The sequence below is a fragment of the Drosophila mauritiana genome, chromosome 2L, assembly GCF_004382145.1.
Source record: "Drosophila mauritiana strain mau12 chromosome 2L, ASM438214v1, whole genome shotgun sequence".
Lineage (NCBI taxonomy): Eukaryota > Metazoa > Arthropoda > Insecta > Diptera > Drosophilidae > Drosophila > Drosophila mauritiana.
This window is the reverse complement of record NC_046667.1, coordinates 366,586-381,009: the sequence shown is the minus strand read 5'-3', so window position 1 is coordinate 381,009 and position 14,424 is coordinate 366,586. Positions and strand designations below refer to the sequence as shown.

The 14,424-nt window shown below is 45.8% G+C and overlaps 1 protein-coding gene across 5 annotated transcripts in view; it reads right to left on the bottom strand.

Moving 5' to 3' along the window:
- Positions 1-1,040: 1,040 nt before the first annotated feature.
- LOC117150921 (1-phosphatidylinositol 4,5-bisphosphate phosphodiesterase classes I and II) overlaps positions 1,041-14,424 on the bottom strand; it is a 40,302-nt gene continuing 26,918 nt past the window's right edge. For 2 of the 5 annotated variants that reach the window (XM_033318076.1, XM_033318077.1), the window contains exons 4-17: positions 12,978-13,115; positions 11,765-11,898; positions 11,131-11,316; positions 10,815-11,012; positions 10,164-10,346; positions 9,253-9,433; positions 7,906-8,140; positions 6,484-6,629; positions 4,500-4,713; positions 3,576-4,439; positions 2,810-3,275; positions 2,352-2,744; positions 2,146-2,290; positions 1,041-2,084 (exon numbers count right to left, since the gene is read on the bottom strand). In XM_033318076.1, the coding sequence (XP_033173967.1) occupies positions 1,851-2,084; positions 2,146-2,290; positions 2,352-2,744; positions 2,810-3,275; positions 3,576-4,439; positions 4,500-4,713; positions 6,484-6,629; positions 7,906-8,140; positions 9,253-9,433; positions 10,164-10,346; positions 10,815-11,012; positions 11,131-11,316; positions 11,765-11,898; positions 12,978-13,115 (3,717 nt within the window). In that variant the 3' untranslated portion in view covers positions 1,041-1,850. The remainder of the gene's footprint in view (positions 2,085-2,145; positions 2,291-2,351; positions 2,745-2,809; positions 3,276-3,575; positions 4,440-4,499; positions 4,714-6,483; positions 6,630-7,905; positions 8,141-9,252; positions 9,434-10,163; positions 10,347-10,814; positions 11,013-11,130; positions 11,317-11,764; positions 11,899-12,977; positions 13,116-14,424) is intronic. The other 3 variants (XM_033318080.1, XM_033318079.1, XM_033318081.1) reach the window with 3 other exon arrangements.

Here is a 14,424-nt window from a genome sequence, read left to right as displayed (position 1 = left end):
GTTTAACAAACACACGCAAACAACGAACATCGATTAAAGCCTGTTTTTGGTGTGGGTTTTTCGGGTTTCGAGGTGGGAGGGGTGGCATGCAAATGAAATGGTCTGCGGATAATAATGCAACTACTACATTAAAGGTAGGGATAGCAAATAACATCGACAGCACACAGATACGGATACGGATGCAGATACAGTCGATCGAGAAATGCTTACATACGTACAACACCAAAACTATTTAAATTTCTGCTGAGTTGTTACAATGTTTATGCTGCTGTATTGGATAAGTTAAGCCAATTGCACAATTACACAGAGATAGACACCGAGTGAGATAGACAATAGACAACTGGAGAAACACACACGTACATACTGTCAGCAGCTAGATACCATACTCTGAATATTGCTTGTTTGCTAGGTGAATATATCGTATCTTGTGGAACATTCGTTATACGAAATCTACGAAACACGCACACATCAAAAATTACAACATCAATCGGGAGTAAGGGGACCAACTGTGAGCGATACAGAGCGAGCTGCGGCCCGTCCTTTCGGTTTGAGGAAGATCATGAGTCGGTTCTTGAGTTAGAAATATGGGAATTACAACATTTAAGGTGGTTCTGCCGTCCAGTGAAATGTATTTTCAACATTGTTTTGATTACTCTCATAGTGTTCGTTTAGATTACGTACTCATATGTATGTTGTGGGCTATGTTTGAATTTTGGATTTTGTTACAAGGCAGCTTAGGTTTATTTGATTATTTTCTTATTTTTTGTTTGATTACCTAAGGAGTGGTGTCTGGTCTACAACATAGGTTAAATACACTCAATAAATTTGCATATTTTATTGTTTGATTGTCTTGAGAAAGTGGCACAAGTCGACAGTTTCAGGGTAACCCAGATCGGTATGTTGTTAGCTCCCGCAAACTGCAAAATCGCCGATCGTATTTCGTTATTTTTGGTGTTGTAGGTTGTGTGCGACGCCGTCTGTGCGTGTGTGTGTATGCATTGAATCGAAATTGAATGGGGTATAAAGTAAAATATTTGGTGTAAGTGGGAAAAACAATCCGTATAGAATTTTATTGGAGCTTTGTAACGACTAGGTAAACGTAAGAATAGTGACTAAATCAAGAATAAATAGCAACCAACCGAGAAATAAATGACTAATTGTTGGCCTAGACTTGTGCTTTGGCATCCGCTCTAGCATCCGCCTTGTGTGCGCACGAGATTCAATCCACAGTTTGTGTGAGAGGCTTAAACTAATTGTATAAATTATATCGATTAAAACTGATGTAAAATACACACAACCACAATTAGCATTAGATAAACGGAGCACTCAGTCTCCTTCGTATAGACAAATAAATTATACTTATTTTCTGCTTCTGTTACATTTGCTTGCTTAATTAGACACTCAGAGTTTCAGCGAAGTTCGAATAGGAAGAAACCGTACGGTTTGACGGGGGTGATGGATCAACCTCCATTAACACCATAGAAATACACCGTCCAGTATACAGATAAAGTGCTGTAAAGTACGGATACGTCAACAGTTACACTACAAGTACATCATACATGTGATAGATTTACATCTAGTTTGTTCAGTTAGAAAACGCGTTTTGCTTGGATTCCCCTTAACAGTGGGATTTACAATGCCAAGGGCCAAAGTTCCTAAGATCTAATCGAGGTCAGTTCCCGTCAAATAGGTGTAGGAGGATAGGGACTACTCCTCCACTGCTTATATTCTACGAAGACTTTTCATTTCTATGTTTCTGCTGTAAATACTGAAGACTAACAACTTTAGAACCACAATTAATCCTAGGGATAATTTGGGCGGGGAGAAAAACCTTGACGGACGTGGCCCATTTACGTCTTCATCTCGGCCGCTGCTGCGATGCTGTTGTGCGACCTTGCCGGCGAAATGGCCGAATGACTAGCGGCAGCCCCCGCGTCCAGATTTAGAGTGAGATTATTGCCTGATAAGGCTGACGAGCCGGAACCCGAACAGCCGTGGTGATGAGGTCCATGGAAGAGGACCAAGAAGCCATTGCTGGATACACAGCTTCGCGATTCTGCCTCCTTGTCGAGAATTTGACGAGCCTGGAAATATGTGGCAAACGACTTGATTAATATTCTTATCAAATTGATCACACGGATTTACCTTGGAGCGGTGTTCTGCCAGGGCATTGCGCACTGAGTCGTGCTGCTTCTGAAGTTCATCCGTTCTTCGGTCAAAGGTCTGCTTCAGCCGCACACGTTCAGCTACGCCACGTTCCACAACGGAGCTTGCCACCTCGCGTTTCATTCTGCCAGAAGAAATCGAAATGATTAGCAAATGTGAAAGAGGGGAGGAAATACGCAAGTCACCTGATCAGCTCATCACGATCCCGGTGCACGGTGGCCAGATTCTTAACCTCGTTGCGGCGTGCCTCCTGCAGCTGGTGCATAACCTCTCCAGTGACCTTGTCTAGAGATGCTTTTAACTGCTTTGTTTGACCAGTTTGCGATGTCTTCAGCACCTTCTCGGCTGCACTGTAAATAGCCTCATGGTACTTCTCCTGCAGCTCACGGTACTGGGAAGTGTACTCCCGGCAGGCACTGCGTAATCGCGACTCTTGAGTTCTGCCATCCAGGCTGCTGCTCCCGCCGGCTAAGTCCTCACCGGCATCCGCGGCTGCACTCTCCTCGCTGCTATCGCCCAGATCCAGAGGGCAGGCGGGGATCTCTATACCAGGCTCGCTGTGCGGAGAGAGACAATTACTAATTTCAATGGCGTCATCTGTGAGTGCCATGCCCACTGATTAACGCCCCGCCCAAACACTTACAGACTCTTGTTGCTTAGCCGCTTCACCAGCTTATTCGTTATGGCAAACTTCGGCTTCTTGCCCTCTAACGGACTGGATTTCTGGCCGGCGATCTTAACCTTTTCCTTGTCATGCTTCTTTCGCAGCGACTCCAGCTTCTTTTCCATCTCGAGACGCTTTTCCTTGACGGACTTGTGATCCAAGATCTTTTCCAGCGGCTCCGCCAATACAAGATCCACATCAAACTGCGAGGACTCCACCTGGCGGATGGAGGTGCTTACGGACTGGTCTAGGGAGTGCTGATGCTGTATTGATGGTGCCACAATAGAGACGCTATCTTCTCCCCTTCCGCCATCGGTCCGATCCACGGTAACGTCAACACTCATTGCTGCGGCAGCCGAGATACTCGGCCTATGCTTGGGCGAAGTCGCAAGCGATTCAACCGGACGCAGCTCCTTTTTTTGGCCACCTACTTGGACGAAAACGACTGGAGGATCAGACAGAATCGAGCAGATCGAGTGGGCAGGGGAAGAGGTTTATAGGTTGTGCAGTTTGTGTGTCCGTCAACCGTTTTCAGTGTGGGAGTGTGGGTGGTGGTGGGTAGTGGATTGTGGGTTGGGTAGTGTTTGTGGTGTCGGTTTAACCAAATCCGAAAATCCAAAAGTACAACCGAAAGTTATATGAAACGTTACCAAAAAGAAAAGTAGAAAGAAAAGTAGGTAAATTAAAATCGCAATTCGATGTGGGTAAGTGGAGCTACGCTTAACAGCTAATGCAGTTTACTCACACGACTTGGAGAGATCTTCGTCCGCACTGCCCAGCGCTTCGGCTTCGTCGGTCAAAACAGACAGTTGAATATCGCGCTTCTCTAGCTCACTTTGGTATTTAATCGGGTTAGCTAGCGCCTCTGCGAAGTTGGAAAGATCATCGGGCACATAATCCTTGACCACCACGCACAGGAAAAGAGAGGCCAGGGCTATTGGTTGACCCACTTCAGATCGGAGATTTACATGTCGGTAACCAGGGCAAAGACCGATTACGGGCAAAACGCGGTGACCAATGAGTTTGCCACCCTCCTCATATGCTGCAATTCGAATGCTCGCCAACTCGGGGAGAACCACCTTCTTAAACACGAACGGCTCCTCGTCATAAAGTGGATTCATTCCATTATCCCGGACTGTTTTGGTGCGGAACTTCTTTCTCACCGTGTCCGCTGGCAAACCGTACATATCCACTTCCACAAAAGTGTTCGCCCTCTTATCCGTGAGAAACTGACCAGATAAAACAGTGATTGATACTGTGCCTGCTATGATGCCATCCACAGTGCTTTCCGCGAAGGGATCCAATCTGCGATCTGAGCGGCGCATAAACTCCGGCTTAAGTAGATAACCGGACCGAGCGTTATACTCGAAGATCCCCAAATTGAGTTGCATGGCCAGATCGAGGGTTTGGAAGTTAAGTGCCACAAGCTGACATCCGGCATTCCAGAACAACTGCGGCATAAAGTTGGAGCTATCAAAGCGAGTGCCCGCCGGATAGACACGAGATAATTGGTGTTTGTTATAGTTCACAAACTCAATCGGTCGCTCCTTCAACAGTGTTGTCGCCTGTTTTTCATCAAACGAAGACATTTCGTAGCACCGATTCTTTTCTAAAGGAGTTGGTATTACAATTTAATCATAAATACTAAGTCCTTAGCCATTGTACTTACTTTCTGCATTCTCAAAAGAGCTAAAATGAATCGGCTGAACATAGTTGACCAAAGCTGAAATCTCTGCTCCGGCCTCCGTTTCCTTTTGAGCCTTTTCTGGCGGAGGTTCGTTGCCGCTGGGCAAATTGGGCGTGGTGTTAGGCAGGGATTCATCCTCCGAAGAGCTGTCCGAATCGGAGGATCCAGTGCTGTCTTTGGAGCTTTGGCGGATTTGCTGTGGTGGGAGATTGGATAGATAAAAAGGTGGTTAGTCTTGCGGTTTTTTGTCCTCCTGAGGTCACCAACAGCAGTCCCCAGTCACATATTACGTATACGCAGGGTGGGACCCCATGGTGGAACTATTTAATTGCATGTCATTGCATTGCTGGTCCCAAAAGGGCCAGCCACATACGAGCAATGGAAGACGGAATATGAAACCCATTATTATATGTTGTTCTGTTGTAGCTGCCAGAGATCCTGCTTACACCCTTTGTTTTATGGCACAGTGAAAATATATTAATATTCAGTATAGTACACTCATTCATGTTAGATATTTTTTATTTATTTAAGCTTAAAGTGAACCATACAAAAGTCCTATACCTCCCACATCAAGATAGATTTTAAAAAATCATTTGAATACACATATTAATATAGTTAAATATATAGACACTTTTTCTCTGTGTGCAGATAATGCGAAGAAAATTGCACAGATTGTGTTCCCTTCGTGGCTAGAAATGGCGACAAGGGGAAGTACACAATGCATTGCTGGGCATTGCATAAAGTTTACGACATGAGACCAACTAGAACACGGCGGTCTGCGGTATAATCCCCCCTTTACGCATTGTCCAACCGGAACCACGTCACAACGAAATCGATTTATAAAAGCCCCCAATCGGGCAGCCAAAGGAAGTGCGCATAAAGTGCGCCAGCTCGAGGACCAGGACCCTAGCGAGTCCCTAGCGGCTAATGAGAGCAAAATGCACAGCATACCGCGCATCCCAAAATGTAAATTCCACCATGTGAACAATGGTAGCTTGACTTCCATTAGCTGATGCCTCCCATACGGCATTTATTATGCATTACGGCCATTACCCCTAAGCCAGGCCCACACCAAAAAATCATTAATTATAACACTGCCCTAATAGCAGACAGGCAAATTAATTTAAAATGCATAAGGGAGCAACTATTTAGCCAAATACGTATGGGTTTCGCCTCCGCTCAAGTTTAGGGGGATTCCCACGTGGCTCCAGTTTTGATTACTGCCCGCAATACGGATGGTTTGGGTAACTTTTGATTAGTGAGCATATCGTGTCATCTTCCCTCTGTCCGGACAGTTCCGTCCATGCTCACGTCGAGGATCCACAGTTCGCATTTCGTTGACTGTCACTGGTCATCAGGCACCCAACCGCATACATTCCCATTGCCAGCCACATCCACTCTATTTCATTCATTTCCATGCACACATTCATTTAGAGCATTTTGTAGAGCACACATGTACTCAAAAAAATGAAGAGAATTTGGATTTCCTAAACTGAGATGTGCTGTGGTTGGTTGGTTGGCACTTCGTGTCAAATTATTGTAAAAATCCAGTTGCATAGAATAGATTTAATAGTTTTTGGAAATAACAAGAACTGTTTTTCACTTCGAAGCCCTACTTTCTGACGGTGCATCAATGGCTTATTCCCTCTATCCCGTACTGTCATCATGATTATTGCGTATGCAAACGCCGGACGTAAAGAGAGCAGTCCGATGACAATCATCATCATCATCAGGAAGAACAACGGCCAACAGCAAACAGAAAAACAAATCAGCCGGAGTGAACAGAGGAACCGAAAAGTACTCCTCGCTATCGCCATATCCGTTCATCAGTGTATGCGACGTGGAGTGTGCCATTAAATGCAATTATGGGCATGCCAGTGACACGCCCACAATAACAATAATGGATAGATACGTAGTACCCTTTGACCTTTTATTACCGTACCCAATAGCATGGAACAATACTCACTTGCAACGGCGGTGCGTGTCCTGCTGTCCCAGGAGCACTTCCGGTTCCTGTTCCCGTGGCAACGTCCCCGTTGGCGGTGCCCCTGGTCACGCCCCCATCCTCATGCGCGGCCGCCAAAACGACTTGTTGCGCCGCCTTGGCATCCACTGAAAAATGTATGTAAATGTATTACAGACAGAAAAAGTTGGCACGACAGCTTCGCAACTTTGTTAGAATTGAAAGAAATGAAAAATGAACCACGATGGCCTTAAACCAAGGAGAAACATTTAAAACGAAACAAATATGTTAGTAATATAAGTGTAAATATAAATTTGCCAACGGCCCCTTCCTGACGAAACAACTGGATTATGGAAGAGTGCAAAAAGTGCCAGGCTTTTAAATTGCAGTTTCGCCCTAATGGAATATAATAAAAATATGTATAAATCAAATTACATAAACCAGAAGGGGTCTTCTAAATAGGATGCAATTGCCGTGCTGGGATCCCGGGGATGGAGAGATGACAGCTGGGATCTGCAGCCGCTGGCTGGGAGGGGGGAAATAATTTGCATTTATAAATTGGCTTTTTGCAATTCATGAGCTAAGTGTCATCCGGCCAATGCCAGAAGGATGTGGCTCCTAGGGGGGCGGAGGAGCGACGGGCGAAGCGGCGACAAATGTCGGGCCCCCGGACGACTGTGCAGCTGCGCATGCAAATGGGTCCTGCAGGAACTCAAAGCTCGCAAACAGGAAGTGGAAGTGGCCATGCGGCAAATTTATCAACAACATTTTCGCTGCAAAACTTTCAATGGAAGCATCGCGAATGCTCTACGTAAAGTTGTACTAACTGAAAGGAGGACATGGTAACTTCGGCTAAATATTTGACATCTAGACTGCAGTCTAAATTGGTAAGTACTATTTATATTGCACTTCAAAAATGTGGCCATGTTAACTATTAAACGCATGTTATTGAAACTCTATAATAAACGCTAGAAGGGCCCATCCATTTGTGATGTCAAGCAGTAGGTAGCCCTGCTTTCTAGCTTTTTAAGTCCCAAGTGCTTCCCGTGTGCTAGCAAACTCAAACATCCAGTTCATTAAGAGCCACCCCCGCATCCCCATTCTTCGACTGTGTTCCAAATTTGATATTCCCAGCCTGCCTTTCGGGCTGCTGAACTTTTGCAGAAAACACCGAGCAGCTGCTGCGTGTGCGGAACTCATTTGCATTTTTCATATGCCACGGGGGTCGGAAGGGGTGAATAGAAGAGCGGGGTAAAGGCAGGAAGCTTCGATGCGGAAACATATGTGAGTCAGACTTAAAATCCAGAAAAAACAAGCAGCGAACCGAACCTGGCTCAGGCCACATTAAGCATGCTTGGTGTATGTGCTTGGTGCGCAAAAGGAGTCGCAGTATAGATTAGCTTAGTGGAGGACTAAATAACACACCTGAATTCGCTGTAGTCAGTTTGTTGTTGGCTGCCGGCGTGCCCACCTGCGCTGGCTTTTTGTGGTGATGATGGTGATGGTGGTGGTGATGCTTCTTCTTGTTCTTGATTATAATCTTGCGGCGCAGCATCGCCGGCGGTGGCAAGTCCATGTTCGGTTCCAGCGGATGAGAGTCCAGCGGCTTATCGAGCAGCATATCGCCAAATATTTCGCGACAATAGTTGGCAATTTTCGCCTGTCGAAGGTGCAAAGTGAGGAAATAAGTAATGTGACATAAGGTAGTGCACAGGGGTCTTGTTAACTTATTGGCAATTAACTCTTATTGGCAATTGCATTAACTCCACGCAAAGGGGTTTCCTTGTACACAGAGAGAAAATACCAAGCGCTACTTTCAAATATTCTACATATACTCCATTATTTACATAACAAGACTGCCCGAATCGTCCTACGAATCGTCTTATCGCTTTAACCGGTATTTTCATGGCACTCAAAACTAACCTATATTAGATAGAAACAAGTATTACAAATAATTATTTTAAAGGACTACACTGTCATTAAATTCAAACAATTAGATGTCTTATGAATGTGAAGACTTCATATGTTGAGCTTTACTGTCATAAGTTTGGTTTTTGGCACGTGGCACGTTTGCTGGCTGGACTTGTTACCTGCCTAGACTCCCAGCGGGAAATTTAGTTTATATTACTACTTTTAATGGCAAAACTTCTGACTCTTTGACGGTACCTGGTCTCCTCCTCTGGCTGCTTTTACCTTTCAGGCCGTAAAAACTTTGCCTTTGTTATTATCCCGCTCGTGAAGCTTAAGCAGCCGGCAATTACCGTTCGAGTGGCTTCTGAGATTCGCCAAGCTCCGAGACTCCTGACTCCCTTCATGCTCCTTAAGTAATGTTTTCAGGCTTAAGGAGCCCCAATGTGTGCCACCGCCGAGTCATTTGTTTGTCTTTCCCCGAATGATGGATTAGGCTGATGAGTTGGGACTTAACTGTTGTTTTAGGACAAGTAACATTGTGGCCTTCTGCGTTCTTCAATTTAGCGTGTCCGAAGGAGAGTTTATTGCCCTATATTTACTTTGGTAGCTCATACAGTTTTTGACTCCTGGAACTTTTTCCTGAACATGAATCTTAGCCTTTGGTGTTGTCGATGCATTTATACGGCAGGGTTTCCCGGAGATAGAAAAAGTAATGCATAGACTAAATATACATTACCTTTTCTATCTAACTGCTCGCATATCCTTCTACTTTGCCGTGATCAAAAACAATTTGATTTTCTATGACAGTTCTCCCAGTTACTTATGGTCTTCCCAAGTCCGTTCCCGTTAATTGGTTCTCACCTGTTGCCTAGGGTTGCAGTGATTCTCAAAGCTCAATATCACAGGGTATTCGGATGTTTTAAATGCACTCTCTGCGATGGCCTCCAGCACGTCCTTGGCAAATATCTCGGGCACGAACGTATAGCCGTGGACAATGACTGGCTCCTCGGTGCGTCCGTTCCAGAAGTCGAGCTCCACGCATCTGCAATAAAGCGGTTAAGACAGAAGAACACAAGTTGAGAGTGGTAAAAGCAAATGACAATTTCCTACTTCTCACTTTTATTTTTCCCCTCCCCCTCCCATAACCATACCCACACCCATAGCCATTTCCCATTTTCCTCTGTAAATCGCACCCAAAGTGCCGAATGCAATGTGACAGTCGTACAAGCGGAGAATAAAAGCAAAGTAACAGCTTCTGCGTCAATAAATTTTGTGATGTGTGCATCGTCATGATCATCGTTGTCAGTTACAGACGAAAAAAGAGCAGACTCAAGAAAAAATGTGTTCAAATCCATTTTATTTTGGATATATAAAGAAGCCTTCTCCTCTCGAATAATAAAAAGTTTATAATATAGTTGAAGCATTTCAAACACTATTCCTCTTGTATGTTCTAACAAAAGATTAAACTGTGCACAGTAAAAAAGTGGGGGTATCGAATTTTATGTTTTACCGTTGCGTTTTATATTCTTTTTTAAATGATTTTTGTTTTCAGTGAATGCTGTTTTCTGGCAAATGCAAGCTGCACCTGATGTTTTAAGTGAATGCCATCGAGAGTTGCTTTTTATGTGTGCGTTTCTCATCTGAAGGCCACCACACACGCAAACACACACACCTCGGATTAAGGTCATGGCCAACACTCGTGCAATGGCAGCTGACCACATCAATTGCGTCATCGGCATTCCCCTGAGTGACCCGCATCCGCATCCACTCACCTGCATCCCGCCAGGAGACACTGCCTGTAAATCTCGACGGACGACTTGCCGGTCAGCTGGTGTCCCGTCAAGTAGGTGTTGTGCGAGGAGTTGATGAAGTAGTGCGACATCGGCTGGTCCATGTCATCGCAGAGATCGAGCTTGCTGGGCGCCATGATGGGATTGTCGTCTCCCATTAAGTACCTGTGGGAAGAAATGGGTACACGTAGGGATTACTCAGTCGTCAACAAGGAGACGCCAACGTGGCACAACATTTGCTGAAGTGTTTAAGCAGCTGAAGATGTCGCCAGCTTTTGCGTCGCCCACAGTTCCTAAGATCTTTGACTGCTGGCTGTAACAGTAAAATGCGGGGTTTCACGGCTTCTAAGCCACTCAGGGTAGACTAAACTCTCCTGACAGCCATACCATTTCAATTTTCCCGAGTGCGAAGAACAGCGCAACGTCATATTCATGTTCACTTGCATATGCATATACACATGTACTCGCACTTGCACTCAAGAGGACCTTCGAGTGACGCTAACAGTCCCAACAGCTTGCACTGCGTCCGATAAGCTGTCACGCCCAGGAGGGTTCCCCCAAGTGAGTGGATGCAGTGCCTCTGGCACGCACCTCCTTCCACAACCTGTTTCCAGCAGCAACAAGTCAGCTCACCTTAAAAAGCCATCCAGGCTGAGTTGGCCCTTTTGCGCATTGAACTTGTTGGGCTCATATTGCTGGATGAGCTCCTTGGCGCGGGCGGGATTCGCATAGGGGTAGAGGATCTCGTTCAGGCGGGGATCACGCTGCGTCTTGTTCAGGAACTCCACCAGTTGAGCGATGGACATGCACTTGCGCTTCGAGTTGCCAACGCTAAAGCCAGGAAAGTAAAAGAGTTTGTAGTGGTTTGGCAACATCAAAGTCATCCCCATATTTAAACGATGGATGAATCTGTCTCCAAACATGATTACCACTTCTCAGGTACACTTACATGCTGTCAAAGAGGCGCTCCACCTCCGAACGCTGCGTGAGATATTTGTACAAATTGTAGAAGTCCTCGAATTGAAATTTGGACACCGATATGCTATCGACCTTTCCCGACGGCAAACCGGTCACGTCCAGCGCCTTCTCGACACGTTTGCGATCCTCCTTGTTTTGGGCGAAAAGTTTTATGATGCTAAAGTGGTCACGACCAGAATTTGACCAGAGGCGGAGTGGAGCAGAGAGTAGCCGGTAGCACGGTTGGATGGCAGACAATGCGGTGTGGTTCGTGTTGATGAGGTTGTTGTCGTCGTCGTCATCATCATCGTCGTGGGTCGTCAGTGATGCATGAGCCACGTTCCAGGAGCAGCGCCAGCAGCAGCAGGACAGGGAGCATAAAAAAGGGAAATTGCGAAATAGAAATTGGCGTAAATTTCAATTTTCAGCTCAACGTCGATGGCTACTCTTAACAAATATTTGTCAAGTGCTTCAACGCACAATGCACAAAAGCTAGGAACCCGAACCCGAAAGTTGGCCGGGATCCAGGACTCAGGACATCACGCGCTGAGGTGAGGAAGTGTAGTGGGTATAGGGCTGGGTGTTGGGATTGGTATTGGCTTTGGTGGGTGCCTGTTGTCAATTACTTTTTCACTGGTATGCGGCCGCTCTTGTCCACCTGGAGACACAGTTTGGTATGGGCCTTCTGCAGGAACATAATCGCCGAGCCATTGAGCTGGGCCAAACTGTAGGCCAACTTGATGAGTCCGTCGGTCCAGAGCTGCAAAATCGGAAAGAGAATGCGTAAGATAAAATGTTAGCATTCAATGCTCAAGGCTTTAAGCAATATGGAGATGGCTTTAAGTGAGAGAAGAGTGTCGACTCTTTGTACTTCTCATCCGTGCACTTTTATAGTTGATTGAATTAGTCACTTCATTTAGGCCAATCAAATCTATCAACTACTACTGTTTATTATTTGAATTTATTCAAAGCAAAATTTCCAATTTATTTGGTTGTCCTAACTCAAGCAGTCTGTAACATGTTGACAAGGTCGGATTGTCTCATGTAGAAAGTATTTCAAAGATATTTTCTCGGGGCAACACGAGGCGGATGTGTGATGCAGGCCGCAGATTGATTGTACAGTCAGTCGGAGAGAAAAGAATGCAAACTGCTGCCCAGTTGCCGTCTATTTCCATCCCTTCCAGTCCACAACTATCGTTTGTTCATGTGTGTTTATGGTCAATATTGTTTATTTGTTTTGCGAAATTCCTTTTCAAAGTTTATGAAAATTTCGACGTTTTCATAATTTGATTTGCCTTTGTTGCCATTTCTGCGGTTCAAGTTGCGTTTGTTTATTTCAGGAATGTCCGCGACGCGTGCCAAAAATAATAACCACAACAGCACGATACCGGGCTGCTGACCATTGATAAAATAGAACATTGATTTTGGGCAAGGTCAATCCAGGGCAGTGGCAGACATGAGGAATGGACGGTGGACGGTGGACGATGGACGATGGACTGTGGACTGTGGACACGCCCTCGCCTCGGACGAAAATCAATAAAAGCGCCGTTGTTGAGTGGACCATAATAACTTTTACGCGCCTTCGGTAACCCACTAAAAATAGCCGGAACTAGAAAGCGAAAAGCCATAGGTGTGTCATTATATCCACCATTGGCGATATACTCCTGACACAATTCCCCGAATGAGTCGGAACTGTGCCCGCAAATGCGGAATGGCATCTCCTTCGACACTGTTAAGTTGTCATCAAGTTGTCACAAGTGCTCTGCGCAGGTGGCTATGTCCACTGGCACCCAGCGAGCAGTTGGACGCGCGCCAAGTGCGGAGGATTGGCGGACTTACCTGGGCTATGTCCCGCCGGGTGCAGCAGAAGTTGACGAACGTCATGTTGACGAAGTCCGAGCCGTGGCATACCGTCACTGTCTTCTCCTCGAGCGTGTCCTGGGGGCCCAGCGTCACAATCTGGCGCAGCTTGTTGTCCTGCAATCGAAAGATGGGCATGACCGTTATTAATTACCAAATGAGAAAAGGGATTTCGACATTGGGGTAGGGACATGCGCGGAAAATGAAGTTTTACGACCCGGCAGTCGTAAATGGAATTCATATCCTTGCGCGCTAATCCTGCGAGTGCAGCAAAATTCATTTGCTCGCCTCGTAAACCAGACAAACAAAGACGATTCCCAAGCTCAACTGACCGGGGTGCCATATTTCAATTAAACGGCACAAATGGATTTACGAGCCCGGGAGAACGTGCATCCGTGGGCGGGGGACCCGCTCAACCAGACAGCGCAACTGCACGGAACGCAGAAACGGGGCAGGAACATTTCGACTTCCGAGCCAACTGGGTTGAATGCAAATAAACCCGCGACACAAGCATATGGAATATAAAAAAAATTGCCTTCGTAGACTTTCCGTTCAAGGAAATACGACTTGGCGAATCAAAATGCGAAAAATAATGAAATGGCTAGACTTTGAACTGACTTTATTTACCTTCAAAGTAATAAGTCCTTTAGCATTCTGACAATAATGGAACACAATCTTAGATATAGGAATTTATTGTTATTATTAAATTGTGTACTTGAGATATGTTTCCTAAAACTCGAAACATAGAATCCCGTGTCTCCGTTTGTTCACTACATTTTAACACATTTATTCCACTAGTAGTGGACTTAAAAACTTATTTTCGTCAACGCAGCAGTTTGTCTCCCCCACTTTTGCAGTGAGGCGGGGCTTAGACCAGGATTATCAACGTCCTTTCGAATGCAAGACACATAGCTCGGGCACAGGACATTGGACATCGGTCAGTTGACTGCAACACGGGAGGACAGACTTTGGGACGGCAGCGCCGAAGTGCTTGAAGCGGAAGCCAGAGCATGAATCGGGCATTAACTTTGTGGCCACCGTGTCTTGGGGCAGCGTTTATTTGGCTCTCCTCCTACAGTGCTTCCAGCGTTAGAGCTGCCCGGGTGGCCAGGGTGACCTTATCGGCAGGCAGTTTGCAGTGGGACCCCATCGTGGCCAAGCCGCGCTATCTTGTGTGCTCTCACATCGATCGAATAAGCTTGGAAGTATGTCTGTCACATACGTCATTATTAAATGATATTGAGGGGCCTTTCCTCCCGAAGGGAATAAAGGCATCGTTTGGCGGTGATAAAAGCAAACTTACCAACGACGGGAAAGCGGACGGGGAGTACCCCGCTTGGCTGCAGGTTACGCTTATCTGCCAGCGTCATGATTTGCTTTTAACTAAAAACTAATTCCGGCAAATTTGTCGCTCTGAATAATGTAA